The 17,327-nt window shown below is 33.6% G+C and overlaps 1 protein-coding gene across 9 annotated transcripts in view; it reads left to right on the forward strand.

Annotated features, from left to right (window-relative positions):
- The window catches only part of ZNF280D (zinc finger protein 280D), a 101,319-nt gene that overhangs the window by 24,762 nt on the left and 59,230 nt on the right, over nt 1-17,327 (forward strand). For all 9 annotated transcript variants that reach the window (XM_037151111.2, XM_037151109.2, XM_037151110.2 and 6 more), the window contains exons 5-10: nt 2,523-2,640; nt 6,059-6,229; nt 6,368-6,477; nt 12,399-12,622; nt 15,848-16,005; nt 16,760-16,860. In XM_037151111.2, the coding sequence (XP_037007006.2) occupies nt 2,523-2,640; nt 6,059-6,229; nt 6,368-6,477; nt 12,399-12,622; nt 15,848-16,005; nt 16,760-16,860 (882 nt within the window). The remainder of the gene's footprint in view (nt 1-2,522; nt 2,641-6,058; nt 6,230-6,367; nt 6,478-12,398; nt 12,623-15,847; nt 16,006-16,759; nt 16,861-17,327) is intronic.

The raw sequence follows: 17,327 nt of genomic DNA on the forward strand, positions 1-17,327 counted from the left end.
CTGTCATTATTGGTTCCTTGTACATTTTCCTTTATTTCACTTTGCATAGCCTTCACTTCTTCCTCTATTTTGTGACCATACTCAACCATTTCTGTGAGCATCCTGATTACGAGTGTTTTGAACTCTGCATCTGATAGGTTGGCTATCTCATCATTACTTAGTTCTGTTTCTGGAGTTTTGATCTATTCTTTTATTTGGATCATGTTTCTTTGTCTCAGTGCAGTTGTTATATTGTAAGGGGCAGAGCCCTAGGTATTCACCAGGGCAGGGCAAGCCACTTCGCTGTGTTGTGGTCCTGCATGTGGGGGAGGGATCAGAGAGGGAACATTTTCACTTGCTTGGCTTTCACCCTGCTTTCAGTCACTTCCCCTGCTACCCACAAGTGAATTGGGCCCTTCTGGTGCTGATTCCCGGGTGGATGGGTTTGTGTATGTTCTAGTACCCTGTGGGACCCTCCAACAGACTCTTCTGTGAGACTAGGAGTTTCTCCTGCTGCTGCAACCCCCACAGGTTTTTACCACCAGAGGTTTTGAGGCTTTATTTCCCTAAGCTAGAACCTGGTGTGCATGGTCTGTTTTCCTCTCCTGTTGTTCCTCCCTGCTTATCTGCATGTGAATTTGGGACCATCAGGTCCACCAACCACCACCTTGCTGTCCATTCTCTCTGTCCCAGCTGTGTGACTCTGCCCCTCCTACCAGTCTGGATGAATGTTTCTTATTTAATTCCTTGGTTGTTGGAATTCCCTACAGTTTGATTTTCTGGCAGTTCTGGTGGTTTTTTGTTTTTAGATTATGATACATGGAATGATCCAGAAGTCACTCTGAGAGATTACTCTCCTTGATGATGGTCTTTAATAAATAGCATTAGAGCGTATTTTGTGTGTATCAGTATCTTTAATACATAATAATATTGGAATATATGAGGTCTGTCCAGAAGGTATCCAGCCATGTAATATAAAAAATAGAGACATTTGTTGAAGAAGATTCAAGATACAAGAAACATTGGGTGTAGGACAATGATGCCTCAGTCCCTTTCAAAGTAGGCGCCTTGAGACCTCACACAGTTCTCCCAATTGCTGTCATATTTTCTTGAATCTCATCAGTGGTCTGAAATCTCCTCCCTTTCAAAGGTGATTTTAGTTTTATGAAAAGCCAGAAGTCACAGGGCACCAAATCTGGGCTGTAGAGGAGCTGAGTCACCTGGATGATGAATGTTTTGCCAAAATACTTGGTACCATGTGCTGCATGGGCAGGTGCGTTGTCATGATGAAACTGCCAATCACTCTTTGCATCCCTGAAAGCCTTGTGAATCATCTGAATAGTTTCCACAGAGGAATGTTCAAGCTTTAACACAAAATTTGATGCAGATTCATTGCTCTACTTGCTCAGTCATTTTAAATGCAATAGCCCCACATTATACACGTCCTCACTAAGTAGCATCTGTCACCCCCACTGGCTAGTACAGTGAAGTTGTCATTGTTCATGCATGCACATTCCAGTACACTCTCCTTGACTGCCAGGTTACGTCAGTGCCACACAAACTGTTCTTGTTATGTTAAAAATGGCTGGACTTTTTCTGGACAGACCTTTTATATGCCTACATTATATTGACCACACTTTTCATAATTATTTACACTAAACATACATGTGTGTTAATATACATTTATACTTAACCACATAATGATTCATCTCATACTTTTTACTTTTCTTGAGATCATTCTGCTAGCTGGAAGGTGTGAAACTTCCCTTGAGTCCTGATGTCTCCTGCTGGTCTAGATCATTCCTATATACATCTTCCATTTTAAACCCTGCCTACCTAGTTTTCTTTTTTGTTCACCTTGCTGGTCAGACATTTTTTGTATTTGCTCATGGTAGGATGGCAAGTTCCCTGACCTATCATGGTTTTTTGAGGGATGGTGGGAAGAATGGGGAACTCATTCTTTTTCTTCCTGACCTTTGGCCTAACAGATCTTTCCAATATAGATGATTCTAAAACTCATACCATGTGGTATATTCATCCCTAACCCTGATGCATAATACTGCAGATTGATTCCCAGTTTGTTTGCCCTGATATTTGGCTCTGTGGTTTATAGAGTTGCAGAAGCTTTTAAATTTGTGTTTATATTAGTATGTTTTTCTGTATTTTTCCTTACATTTATCCAAAGTTTTGCTAAAATCTATTATTTGCTCTTTGAAGGAAATACTGTTTTTAGTAACTCTGATATATAATTAATCTTGATTTAAAATGGGTTTATGTGTTTTTTTTACTTTGAAAAAAATTATACTAGAACTTGCCCCCCTAGTCAGGAATAAGCCACCTCTAAGTTTGCTTTTAGATTTAGTAAATGATAATTTTGGCAGAGAGTAATAATTGCATTTGTATTTTATAAGTTATTAGTAATTGAGTCATCAAAGATTTCTTATAATATTGCATACAGTTGAATTTATTTTATAAAAGTTTATGAAACAAAATAATTATAACTCGAATAAATGTAATATTTTCCCTTTGGAATATTTTAACAGGGTTACATAACAAACTCATCACGAGTTGCATCTAGTAATTCTACAGAGTTACTGTTTGACTTGACCCAGGATACAGGATTATCACGTTTCCAAGGTGGACCAACACTTTCTTTAGCAGGTTGGTTTTAGTACTTTTTCAAAAAAAATTAGAAAATGAAACCTGATGAATATGTATATGGAATCAACTTTCTGTTTTGAAGTTCTTGTCTTCATCTTTAGTTTTTTATATAGTAAAGAGGAATGATGCTAATCTTGAATGCCTTTCTTGGGTAATTTTAAGTCTTATTTAATAATAGAATATTTCTTCCTTTTAATTAATTAGGCTAATTGACTTTGAAATTGTTATCACTCACACTAAACATAGACTGAAAAATCTGAAAATAATTTTAGTGTTTTAGAGAAGCCCTTTGAGAACCTAAATACTCTGTCAAAAGAACTGTTCATTAGCTTCTATGATGACTAGTGTGAAAAAGTATGATTATAGTTGATTTCTTAATTAGATTAGTGTCTTTCTGTTCATTTAATGACTTAAATGTGACAGTTAAATATGGTTATAAAGTGCTATTATAAGTGGCTATAATAAATTTGTATGTAGCCAAATTCTAAGGAAATGCCTATTAAAACAGTAATGAAATTTCCTTATTGAAGAAGAAAAGCTCCCATTGGCTTTTCAAGTTGCCAGATCATTTTACAAGAATGCTACTGTGGCCCTGGCTGGTGTGGCTCAGTTTGAGCATCGTCCTGTGGGCTCACAGGTTGTGGGTTCGATTCCTGGTCAATGCATATACCCAGATTATGGGTTTGATTTCTGGTCAGGGAACATTTGAGAAGGCAGCCGGTTGATGTTTCTCCCATTGATGTTTCTCCCTCTCCCTCCTCTCCTTTCCTCTTTCTCTAAAGCAATTTAAAAAAATGTCCTCTAGTGAAGATAAATAAATAGGTAGATAAATAAATAAAAATAATGTTACTGTAATTACACAAAATCTTTCCCAAGTAACCATAGAGTAGCCATATTAGTAATCATGTGCTTTGAGGATGGAAAAGAAATCATTTTTATGTCATCTCAAAGAATGAAACAGAGGAGCCTACTAGTGTAGTAGTGGCTTAATTTTTTGACGTTTCTCTTTATTAAAAAGCTGACAGGTAAATCTATTAGAATAATTTTTCCCTCTAAAATAAGATAAAACAAAATACTTTTTTAGTAATGATAGTAGCTGTTATTTATTATTGCTTGCTTTTTATGTGACAAATATTGTATTGGATGCTTTAAAGGCACTATCTTTTTTATCTTAAAAGAACTTTGTAAAATAAGGTATAATAACAAAAGAGGAAACTGAAGCTTAGAGAAGTTAATTAAATAAGCCAAGAATACATAGCTAGTCAGTGACAGAGCCTGGATTTGAATTTACCTTGTTTGACTTAAAAGCCTATAATACTTTTTTTCATTTTAAAATCACTTTTATTTTTTAATTACAGTTGACATAGCTTATTATATTAGTTTCAGGTATATACTCCATTGATTAGACATTACATAACTTAAGTGATCATCCCGATAAATCTTGCACTGTACATACTTAGTAGAATATTGGCAACATTCCCTATGTTGTACTCTACATCTTACGACTACTCTGTAATAACCAATTTGTACTTTTCTTTTTAAGATTTTATTTACTTGTTTTCAGAGAGAAAAGGGAAGAGAGAAGGGAAGGGAGGGAGAAAGAGAGAGAGAAACATCAGTGAGTGGTTGACTCTTGAGTTGGGGGGGCCTGTCCTGTATCCAAGTATGTGCTCTGACTTGAGAATCCATCGAGTAACCCTTTGGTTCCCAGGCCTGCACTCAATCCACTGAGCCACACCAGCCAGGGCCCAATTTGTACTTTTTGATCCATTTACCTTTTTCACCTATCCCCCTAAACCTACTCCCATTTGGCAACCATCAAAATGTTCTGTTTCTATGAGTCTCTTTCAGTTCTGCTTGTTCATTTATTTTGAATTTTAAATTTAGTTGTTGATAGATATGTATGTATTGCCATTTTATTTTTTATTTTTGATGTTGTTTTCCTTCTTCTTAAGAACATCCTTTAACATTTCATATAATACCAGTTTGGTGATTTGGTGATACCAGTCTTTTAAGGGTTTGGGGGTTTTGGGTTTTTGTTGTTGTTTTTTGTCTAGGAAGCCCTTTATCTTTCATTTTAATTTAAATTAAAGGAAGCTCTGTCCTTTCATTTTAATGATAGCTTTGCTGGGTAGAGTAATCTTGATTGTAGGTTCTTGCTTTTCATCACTTCAACTATTTCTTACCACTTCCTTCTGGCCTGGGAAGTTTCTATTGAGAAATCAGCTGACAGTCTTATGGGATTAAATCTGGAATATTTCTAATATATTTACTTTATTGATTCCACCTTTAGTGTACAGTTGGGAGCATTAAAATATCATGTGCTGGTTTAGAATTCTTATTATAATGCATTGTTGTGTTATTCTCAGAAAGGACTTTTGCCTGGCCTACATACCCCCAGTCTCCTTGCTAATGCTCTTAACTTTAAGGTGATGGTTTTTAAACTAAAAACTCTTTTTAGGAATGAAATTCTTGTACAAACAGAATTATATGCAATATCTAATAAAAAATAGAGGACAGTTTCTCTGTCGGACATACCCAGTAGTCCCTTTGAGGAGTCCATGAAGCTCTGGGAGACATAATTTAAAAACCTAACTCCTTTCATCAAGATAAGTTGTTTTTGCCCTGAGGGGTGTGGCTCAGTTGGCTGGACATCATCCCACAAAGTGAAACATCTCTGGTTTGATTCCATCTCTGGACAGAGCACATGCCTTGGTTGTGGGTTCAGTCCCTCTTCAGGGCACATATGAAGGGTAACTGAGAGATGTTTTCCTATCACATTGATGTTTTTCTTCCTCTCTCCTTCCTTTACCCAATCTCTTAAAAAAACAAGGATTAGTTGTTTTTACTTTGTACATAGAAATAAATGGGGATAATACCATCTAAAGCCATGTATAGACCACTTCATTAGGTGGGAAACTAACTTTTCCTTAAACATTTTAAGTTGTTAAATAAAAAGCTTCTAAAGTATCTCTAAATTCTTAGGAAAAATATTTTTAACAAACTTTAAATCATTTAATCATCAAAAGATAATTCATTTGTAAGAACTTAGTTCAGAGTATTCTCTGTGCATTAATTTTTCCTTTGGGTGTTTTGGTATGGCTTCTTTCATCATAGCTGTTTGTATATTTATTTGAAGCCTTATTGAGTATTTTCTTGTATAGAAAAATTACTTTATGAATTATTTTAGTATACGTTGTCTATAATAGCTGTTCATAAAACCTTTTCTGCATCCCCTTACTCGATCACATCAGTGTTATAATTTATTGTTATTCTTGTTACGATATTTCAATTATAATACCTCCAAAATATTTTACTTAGTACTTTACTTAATTTACCTCCAAAGTATTTTTACTTAGTTGTAAGCAATATTCTAAAGTGTTTAAAAATATTTTTCCCACTGTTTTAATTATTATAGGTGTGAATGAAAGTTCATTTTTATCAAAACGTCCTTCTACTTCCGAGGTGAACAGTGTTAATCCAAAAAAGTCTAAACCCAGTGAAAGTGTTTCTGGAGCAAATTCCTCAGCCGTATTTCCTTCAGCTAAATCTCTTTCAGTGACATCTCCCCAGGCTCTGTCATCAAAAGGTAAATATGAAATGTGGCATATAAAACAGAAATGTATAGATACCATTTAGAAATTATAGTAAATTTACAAATTGGTTAGTGGTTATTTGCAGTTAAAAAGTGATGAATTTTGAATCATATGTTTTGAATTTATTTTAGGTACCAATACCTCATCAAGTCAATCTAAAAACGGCACGCCTTTTCCAAGAGCTTGTCCAAAGTGCAATATTCATTTCAATCTTTTGGATCCTTTGAAAAATCACATGAAGGTAAAACTTTTTCAAAGTTTGTTTTTAAAAAAGTTTGCAAATCCCTAGAACTATTGATTGATTTTTAGTAAATAATTGTTCATATATTTAGTTAAGAACTCTCATGTTGGAATTTCCATATAACAAGTAAAAATTTATATTCATAATGATTATCTTCATGTAAGATTTTAAAATTTCTTCTGAATCATTAAATTTAAAAAATTAAGTTCATATACATGATAATATATGCTTATTCTAATTTTAAGTGAAAATAAATCATTAATCATATTAGTTTATTTACTAGATTATGCCATGCTTCAAGCTTTTAAAAAACAGGCATTTTATTCTATGTTTAAGGTTTTATATGACAACAGTTTCTTCAGTTATGTTATTTTTGTGTCTATGCTGATATGTACATGTCACAATACACAATGAAAATCAGAGTTTCATGTTTAATTTTCAACACTCAAACGTAAACTCCTAATGGTGGAGCATTTCATATGAGCTAATTGTTTTAACTCAGTTCAGAATATAGTTTGTGTAATTGTTACAAAATAATTCAAGTTTATCATTGGTATAAGAAGCTCTTAATTAGATTTTAAGAAATTTTCAAGATACAAATGAAATATGAGGTTTAGATAATACTTCACTTAAAAAAATTTAGTAGATATTATAGTATTTTGCTCTTTCTATGTAAAGAGATGCTGTATCCTAGGCCCTGTGGCTCAGCTGGTTGGAGCGTCGTCTGATAAAAAAATACAGGTTCGATCCCCAGTCCTGGCATGTGTGGGAGGTGACCAATTGGTGTTTCTCTCTCACGTTGATGTTTTTCTTTCTCCCTTCCTCTCTCTCTAGAAAAGCAATGAAAAAAAGTACTCAGGTGAGGATTTAAAAAAAGATAGCCTGTATTCTCCTTGTATGGCCAGTATAAATATCAGGAAGGGGTAAAAAAAAGGGGGGGGGGAGTGTTGAGAAGAGACCAAAAAAACCCCAGAATTTATTTATAAAAAATTGTGTATTTATTCTTACATGTGTAACTTCAGTCACCTTCGAAGTATTCTATATTTGATGCAATACACCTATTGAGACTTTTTTCCACTGCTGAAAACAGTTTTTAAACTTGTTGATTTTGGTACCTTTTAATGTTTTTGTTGTATTTTTCACCTTTTTCACATCTGCAGAACTTTCCCTTTGAGGATGTTTTTCATCCAGGGAAACAGAAAAAGTGGGTGGGGCAAGATTGGGTGAAAGGTGAGAGTGGGACATAGGAATCATGTGATATTTGGTCAAATCCTGCTGAACACTCAGCACAGTGTGGGCAGGTGTGTTGTCACCTGCCCACAGGAAGAACCAGTCATCTGTTTGCCACAACTCAGGATGTTTCTTCCACAAATTATGATGCAACCTTCTCAGAACATTCAGATAAAAACTTTGGTTGACCGTTTCATCTCAAGGAACAAATTCCAAGTGCACAGTCCCTCTCACATCAAAGAAACAAATGACCGTTGTTTTTATGTTTGACCTCACTTGTCATGCTTTTTTGCATTGTGGGGAAATGGCTGTTTTCCATTGGCTAGAATGCTATTATGTTTTGGGGTTGTAATACAGTTATGACTTTGGAAAAAAATCAGGGTCAACCTCCACCTGCTCCTTCAAAGCACAACATGTAGTCAAGTGATTGTCTCTGTGTTCAGGCATGAGCAGGTGAGGCATGGATTTTGCTGAGACTCATTTCATGCTCAAGTCTTCAGATAAAATTCACTGATAGGACTCCACAATGCCTCATTCAACTCTGCAAGTTCATTAATAGTCCAGCAGTGGTCTTCCAAGATGGCTTGATGAACCCTTACCACGTTTCCTTATTTTGGCTGGTTGAAGGATGCCTGGAACAAGGTTCATTGTCAGTCCACATCTTGTCTTGTTTAAAATGGGAAAACCATTCATACACTTACTTGTGTTTTACTCAGAGTAGCTTCTTTGTAAGCTATCTGTAACATAACAACCATTTCCGTCACATTTTTCCCCAACAAGAAACAAAATTTTACCGCTGCATGTTGTTTGTATAAATCACTTATCATGAAATGGGCAAACGTGTTGAAAGAGCCTTTAAAAAAATTCTTGAAGCCAAATACAGCCTCTCACAATGCCACCTGTATGCTGATACAGATAGGTTCCTAGAACACTGACCTAGTGGGGGAAAGCCTGTACTACAAGGGGCCTGCCCTTCAGAAGATAATTCCAGTTTTTTGGGGTCCCTCTTTGTATAGCTTTGTAGTTCAGTATGTGTCTTTCACCTTTAGAATGTATATTTTTTGCTGATACTTGCTAAGATCTATTACCATTGGATCCTTTTGATTGCTCTGATCTACTTCCAAATGTGTATATGTGTATCTTCTGTCTGAACTTGGCTACTTTGAGTAGTGCTTTCATATGTTGTGGAGTCTGGATTTTATCTGGCACTTAGTTTCAATGAAAATATTTTTTAGAATTTGGTTGTGGCTTTGGGTGAATCCCAGGAGAAGGGGAAATGATGACATATATGATGATCATATGGGAAATTCTGTTTTACTATTTAAACATGGTACCCACCTTTTTTGCTCTGAAAATCCTACCTAAGAACATGGTCTTTCTACTGGGAGAAATGAAAATGTGAATGGTGTTTAGACAGTGTCTGCTATTTGTCAAATTATAGTATATGGAAGTATTTAGGATTGTAGTATTTAATAACCCAGGAAAAGAAATGATAAAATGGCAGACTGGTACAACCATTATGGAAAACAGTATGGAATTTTCTCAGAAAAATAAAAATTGACCTGCCTTTTGACCCAGCAATTCCACTGCTAGGATTATACCCCAAGAATCCTAAAACATCAATTTCAAAGAACCTATGCACCACAATGTTCATAGCAGCACAATTTACAATAGCCAAGAGTTGGAAGCAACCTAGGTGCCCATCAGTAAATGAATGGATCAAAAAATTGTGGTACATATACACCATGGAATTCTATGCAGCAGAGAGAAAGAAGGAGCTACTACCTTTTGCAACAACATGGATGGAACTGGAAAGCATTATGCTGAGTGAAATAGGCCAGGCATTGAAGGACAAATACCATATGATCTCACCTTTGACAGGAAGCTAAAGAATAAAACAAACAAGCAAACAGAATAAAAACAAAGACGCTGAAATAGAGAACAAGTGGGCAGCGACCAGAGGGGAGAGGGAAGGGAACTTAAGGGGGAAAAGGGGAAGGGATTTTGAGGAAGAAGTATGAAAGACACAGAGATGAGGACTGGGGGGAGGGGAATGGGAGGGAGGGGGGAGACCGGGCAGGGGGGGGGTGGGATGGGAGAAATAGATTAAAAAAAAATGTACTTGAAAAGCAACCAAATAAAATTTAATATTAAAAAAAAGAAATAAAAAAGAATAAAAAAAAAGAAATGATAAAATGGGGGTAATGGTGAAGGGTTAAGGCTGAATAAAAAAGTTGATCTTGCACTATAGCTCAGCCATGCCATCCGAAATTTACCTTGTCCTATAAAACCTTAAATCTAAGCTCTGTTCTTATTTCTTAAGTTGCTTTCTTGCCTTTTGAATATTTTCTTTAAAATATTTTTCTGTTCTCTCAGTTATTACATTCTTTAACCTACTTCGGTTCACCTTGTTCATTCTTAGTTGTCAGTGGTTTTAGTGTTCAGCTGTTTTAAAGGTATATGAAACATTATTTAAAAGATACTGTGAATGTATTATTTTAAAAAGCTGATTCTAGCTTTTCTATTAAAAAATGAACAGCAAGCAATTGATCATCTGTTTCACATATCATAATTTGTGAGCTTTAACTTTCGTAGATGTACCAAATTAGACATTTTTAAAGAATATAAAGCATGCAGCACACTCTTCTATCCATTATTTTCTAGATTTCAGTAAAGAATCCCATTTCAAATATGAAAAACAGTAACTTCTACAGTCCGAAAGCCAGATTTTATGTTTGAGTATGTAAGATTATCCACATTTCTACTTAGGGAGACTATCTGCATTATATAATTTTTGTGCGTTATAATTTTTTCCACTGATGGCTGAGTAAACTGTAAACACTAGTAGAACTGTAGATAAGATGAGGGGTTTGTCTATCAAATTGATGCTACTGATAGCATCATTTGTAGTAAGACATATATTTTGAGTCTTTTTTCTGATTGTGCTAGTAGCTTTACTCTGAACCATCTTTTTCTCCATTTATCCTTAAAATCAAAAACAGTGTCAGTTTTATACTTGGAAAACAATTTAAAACATGGAGGAAAAACAAGAGGGATCAATAAGGACATGAAGTAATGATAAAAGGGTCAGTTCAGAGCTATGTATCTAATAAAATAACTTTAACATTAAAAAAAATACCAAAAAAGGCGTTTTTAAGAAGCTTAGCCTGGCAAAAGTCCTTAGAAATAGTTTGACTTTCTTAACTTTGAGCTCTTAAATATTATGTGTCTAAAGAAGAATCTAGAAACATAGGAAAACCTTTCTCATTTTCTTCTTTTTGTAGTGGCTTCATTTGAATTGTATTTATTCTGAGTAGTACATTATAGAGGATCAGAATGTATTACAGAACTAATATATATTCTGATTTAGTTTATGGGTGCAACCTTAACTTAAACAAAAATTTTGTTTATTTTTGTGGGTCCGTTCTATTCAGTACTTTCCCCTCTCTTTTTGATCTATTTTAGATTTTGTGGGGGTTTTGGGTATTTTTTCTTCATAGGTTTCAAAATTGACAAGTGAATAAAATAAGCGCCATTAAAGGAAATGTTACCAGTCTGTTTTGAGACTGACACGCTGCCTACTGCGCTAAGAGGGCACCTTTGTTTTGGATCAAAGGCCTAGATTGCCACGTGACATAGAAAGTTTCACCTATGATCTAACATTTCAGTGTGACGAGAGGAAGTGGATATTGTTATCTTAGAAATGGAATACAGTTGCTTTTAGGTTTTCATATTTTCTGATATTGCTACTAATTTACTAAATAACACATTTAGGAAGAGTTTAAGTCAGTTGGTTTATGTTGTGAAAGAATTACCTGGATGGCTGTTAAAAATATATATATTACTGGGGCCTACATCTCGATGTTGTGGTTCATTGGTAGGAGTGGGCCCAGGAATTAATTATCATTTTGACAAGCACTTCTGGTTTTTGTAATACAGGTCTTTGGATTGCTCTTGAGAAAAAGTGCTGTAGAGAAATTTTACAACTAAAAATTATGTACATAAATGAATTAGTTATATCTTGTTGGGGATAAAAAGCTCATCTATGAAAGTGTTCTGTATTATGTAATATAGAACATTATGTAATATTTTGATTTTATTTAGGAGCAACTAAGTTTTCCCTTCAGATATTTAAACATTCTAGATATCAAGATGTGACTGTTGAAGTTTTCAAGACGTAATTGATGCTTTTTTCTTTTTTCCCTATACATTTATACCACCTTGAGCCTGGGGAATGAATGGCAGGTTAACTGTGCTTGATGTCCAGTTTCAACCAGAGTTGTAAAATTTACTGTGTCACTTAATTACCACAAACACTCTAGCACATAAAATTACATTTTCTTTCTATACTCTATCTTGACATGGATATGAAGTGAATGATTTTTAGTTTAGCTTAGTTAATTTAAGTTTTTAAATTATTATTAAATACATCTGAAAAGGTAAATTGCAAGGAAAAAACTTTTAGATCACTAGCCAAATCCTGATTTGAAGATTTTTCTTTTTTTTTTATTTATTAAGATAATAGATGTTTATTGTTTGAGGGTTTTTTTTGACTATGTATATGCACCACAAACTTTTAGTGGATATTTTTCCAGATATATTACCAAGCATAGTTTTACATGGTCTGGTCTTAGATGTAAACACAGAATTATTTTTAAGGATAAATAAGGTTTTTCTTTTTTCTTTTTCAGTATTGTTGTCCAGACATGATAAATAACTTTTTGGGACTGGCTACAACAGAATTTTCAAGTACAGCAAATAAAAACAAGACTGTCGATTCAGAGAAAGGAAAGTTGATTATGTTGGTTAATGACTTTTATTATGGAAAACATGAAGGAGATATCCAGGAAGAACAGAAGACTCACACGACCTTTAAATGCTTCAGTTGCTTGAAAATTCTTAAAAATAATATTAGGTATGTAAATACTTATTTGTATTTCTATCTGAAAATTGAAATGCTGCAAATACAAATATTGTGTCTTTATCTTGCATTTTTCTGTGCCATTCTAGATTTTAACACTTTGTACTACTAACAAAGGCAGGTTCTTTTGTTGAAAAGCTTTTTTCCTTGTATTTTCTAGTTGACTCCTGAATCTAGTTGTATTTCTTAAGATAACTTAAAGGATGAACATCATTTCGAAGCAAAATTAACTTCTTTTCCCTATGTAATCTGTGATCTAGGAATTTTTATGAGATAATTTTTATTTTTAGGTGCTTTTGAATTTATTTTTTTTAAGAACCACTTTGTTTTGTCCAGTTTGACCACCTCCATACTAATCTTATTTAATACTCAGAATTTTCCATTGACATGTATAGTTTTTAGAACATTCACTTTACAGAAAAAGTGATCTTCTATAGAGAAGTACCACTCTAGGAAGAATGTCTGCTTTGTTGTAAAATTTAACTGCTTTAAAAATTAGTGATTTAATTTCCATTCAAATTTTGAAAATTTTATACATGTATGCTTTAAATTTTAGAAATGCTTACTTGGTAATCTTTGAGTTACATGCCAAACTATAATAGTAGTTATTATAAATGAGTTAGTAACAAGACATACTGATTGATATTTTTTATTGGTTATATAGCTTTATGTGTATATTAGGTAAGGTATTTCCCACAATTTTATAAAATATTTTTAAAGATTCAGCAATGTTTTAAAAACTTCATAATGGTCAGGTGTATACTTATCACCTTAATTCTACCAGTAACACTTTACTGTAGTTCTCTTTGTCACATATCTATTCATCATTCCTTCAAACTATTCTTTTGTGTGTGCTTTTCAAAGTTGTAAACATTGTGTACTTGCCTTTGGTGAGGAAGGTATGTGTGTATGTCTTTATGTTTGTTTTGTTTATTTTTTTTAAAAGGTTGCCAGTTTTTTTTCTTTAACTTTATTTATCTTTAGAAGGTAAGGGAAGTAGAGAGAGAGAGAAATATCAATGTATGGTTGCTTCTAGTGCATCCCCTGCTGGGAACTGGCCCCTGCTAGGAACTGGCCTGCAACCCAGGCATGTGCCCTGACAGGGAATCGAACCATGATCCTTTAGTTTGCAGGCCCGTGCTCAGTCCACTGAGCTACATCAGCCAGGGCTTTTTATGTTTATTCTTGATAACTATCTACATTCTTAGGCATTAATAGATTACTTCCAGACCCAGTATTTATTTTATTTTCCTGTGAGTTCCTCTTGGGTTCAAAAAGAAACATATAGAATAATCCTGAAGTACACTATGCTATATTTCTGTATGTTGTTTATGGTAGCATCTTAATTCTCAAAATTCTTTCATGAGTTTTCACATTTATCTCCTTTTATCAAACTTTAATAGCCATCAGTAGATAATGGTTAAACAGAAGAGATTGTACTTTGTGTTATAACACTGAACAGTGTCACAGTAGAACTGTGTCACATATGTCCATATTCTTACCATTTTAGTAGTAAAATAAAACAGAAAAATTGTGTTAGTATATGTGGTAAATTGCATAGAAATATGGTTCACTGACTTAATTCCTTCTTATACCTCAATATTATGTATATTATGTTGGAAGTTGTTTCAGCAGTAGTTTTTTTAACTTGAAGATTAGCCCATTTAGTATTAAACATACGAAAATAAAACATTTCTTTTTTTGTTATCGTTTCAGAAGACTAGTTATATATTTCTAGAATATCAGAACATATAGGCATTTTAAGCAGTGAAATTTCATAACATCCAGGAATTGAGCATTTTTTGAAATACTGATTGCTTAGTTAACTATAAACTAGTGAAACACTTCATAATCAGAAGTTTATATGTTAAATAATATTTTGCCTTAATAGTAAAAAGTGGAAAGGCAAATTGATGTTTGTAGAGAATGGTACAAAGCTGATTGGTCTAGGTTTCCACTGTACCCAAGAACATGTGGTATGGTATTTTTTTTCCCTTTGTCTAGTGTCACCAAAAACACTTAGGTGTATTTTATTCTGTGAACATCCTTGCCAGAAGTTTGGGGGTTTTTTTGTTTCCCTTATTTACATCTGTTGTTTTAAGTAGTAGAGCACCTGATAGGAGCTCAACATAATAATTGAGAGAAAGCTTGCTAGTTAAAAGATTTTATATAGTAACACTTTAATTGCTTAAAGTTGTTAGCTGCAGTTTTAATGGTTCTTGGCCTTTTCTCTGTATGTAAGTACTTAGCCAAAATTAGGATTTTCTATACTTTTTTAAGAGCTGTTATTAAAATCAAAGGAGGACAAAATTTCAAGCCATGTCATAACCTGTTGTAAGAAAAGTAGTGTTGTGGGGGGGTGAAAAAAAGATAAGTGTGATGACCTTCATGATGGTTGCTATCCAGATTGATGACACTATCATTTTGTTTTACTTCCTTTAGGGACTCGGTGAATAGTTGTTAATAGTTGCCCTAGTCTAAAAAATGTTATTTTGGTTGAATACTTTCAAACAGCAAAGAACTCCAGTAAGCTCTTTTAAATAGGTATTCCCATTTATATCACACTCTTTGCTGTTGAAGGTCATAGTTCCTGTTCACAGGAAGCCTTTTAGGGAAGCTGAAATAGCAGAATGTAAAACTGAAAAATGGACGTTGCCTATAAAGGGCACAGTCTGCAAGTTAAAATGAACAGTCTGTGCTAACAGTAAACCAGTATCATTATAAAACAAAAGGTTCTTGTAATTTTAGGCATTAAAATTGCTATTACATGCATTTAGAAACCGAGACACAAGTAAAAATACCAGTAATTTGTTTTTTAAGCAGCTGGAATCTATTGTGTGTCTTCACAGCTTTAGAAGATTACTCTCATGATTCTGTAGCTGTTTTTGGTGGTAAGGTTTCCTTCCTTTCAATATTTTATTTAAAAATGTAAATAGTATTTCATGTATGGAAAAGAAGCCTGCTGTTTTACCTTCAGAAAACATTTTAATCTGAAATTATTAGAGTAGAACAAATTAGTGATATTTCCGATTAATTAATTAATGGGGAAAACGGTGTTTACTTGGCCACATAATGAAAGTGACTAAGGTGCACAGTTTTCTAGAGGAGTTTAAGGCTTTTGAGATTTTATTTTGAATACTATCTCTGTATTCTAAGATTCAGATATTTATTTATGAGATTTTTGTTTTTAAATCTGAATTTTGCACCTGTTGACAATAGGTTTATGAACCACATGAAACACCATTTGGAACTTGAGAAGCAGAGCAGTGAGAGCTGGGAAAACCACACCACCTGCCAGCACTGCTACCGCCAGTTTCCCACACCATTTCAACTGCAGTGTCACATTGAAAGTACACACACACCCCATGAATTTTCTAGTAAGTTGCAGTTTTACTTAAGTATTGAATATTATTGATTTTTGACAATATTCATTCTGAAAAAACCATAAGCCTATTAGAAAAATGAAAAAAAAACAAAAACACTGCAATTTGAGGGCAAAATCGAAAGTTACATTTTAACTAATATAAACTTTTAAATAAAATTAGTTACACAATTAAATTCACTCTTGTAAATAACTAAGGTAAATAACCTGTGCATTACATGTGTGGGGGGGGCTAAATTAGGAGCCTCAGATCATAGTTTTCAAATGTGAAATCAATGCGCATTATCTAAACTTGAGTAAGAAAAGTAACTGTGATGGTAGTTAAAAAGCATAGATTTTGGAGCTAGACCACTTGGATTCAAATTACAGCTCTGCCTCTTAATGCAGCTGTGTGATCTCAGGCAAGTTACTTAATATTTGCATAATGGAGATCTATGGTTCTTAATGTTGTTGTGGGAACTGAGTTAATGTAAGTAAAGTGCTTAGAACATAGTTAAAACTAACTGTTCACCATCACCACCAATTCTAGTGTTGTTACTGGTCTTGTTTAGAGATGCATAAAATGAATTTTATATATAAAATTTTGTTTGCCTCAAGAGGATACTTTATTTTAAAAATTTAAAAATTAAAAAAATTTTGAAGTATAATTGACATATAACATTAGATTAGTTTCAGGTGTACAACATGATTCAATGTCTGTGTGTATATATCTAGAAATGATGTAATGTCTTTCTCCCTCACACTTTTAGCCATTTGCAAAATCTGTGAATTATCATTTGAAACAGAGCATATTCTCTTACAACATATGAAGGACAATCATAAACCCGGTGAGATGCCATATATTTGCCAGGTATATACATATTTTATTGTGTACTTAGTGTGTTTTTTTGGTTTGTTTCTTGTCTGTCATTTTAGTTATAAGATTTAAATGTATTAGGTCAAGAATCAGCAGGGGTTTTTTTCTGTAAAGGAGCAGAGAGTAAATGTTTAGACTTTAAGGGTCATTACAGTCTCTGTTGCAATAAATCAACTCTGTCATTATAACACAAACTCAGCCATAGACAATTCATAAGTAAATTAATGAATTTGACTGTGTTTCAGTAAAGACTTATTTATGGACACTGAAATTTGAATTTCATATAATTTTCATGTGTCATGAAATATATTTTTTATTTTTCTAACCATTTAGATAAAATTGGTTACTAAAATTAAAATTCCTCTTATAAATAATTTATTAGTAGAAAGTCCTGTGATATAATTCATACACTGTATGTGGAGTCAGTGGATAGCTGGAATTGGCCGACAAGCCATTGTTTA

The sequence above is a fragment of the Artibeus jamaicensis genome, unplaced genomic scaffold, assembly GCF_021234435.1.
Source record: "Artibeus jamaicensis isolate MK-2021 breed Jamaican fruit bat unplaced genomic scaffold, CSHL_Jam_final contig_548, whole genome shotgun sequence".
Taxonomy (NCBI): Eukaryota; Metazoa; Chordata; class Mammalia; order Chiroptera; family Phyllostomidae; genus Artibeus; species Artibeus jamaicensis.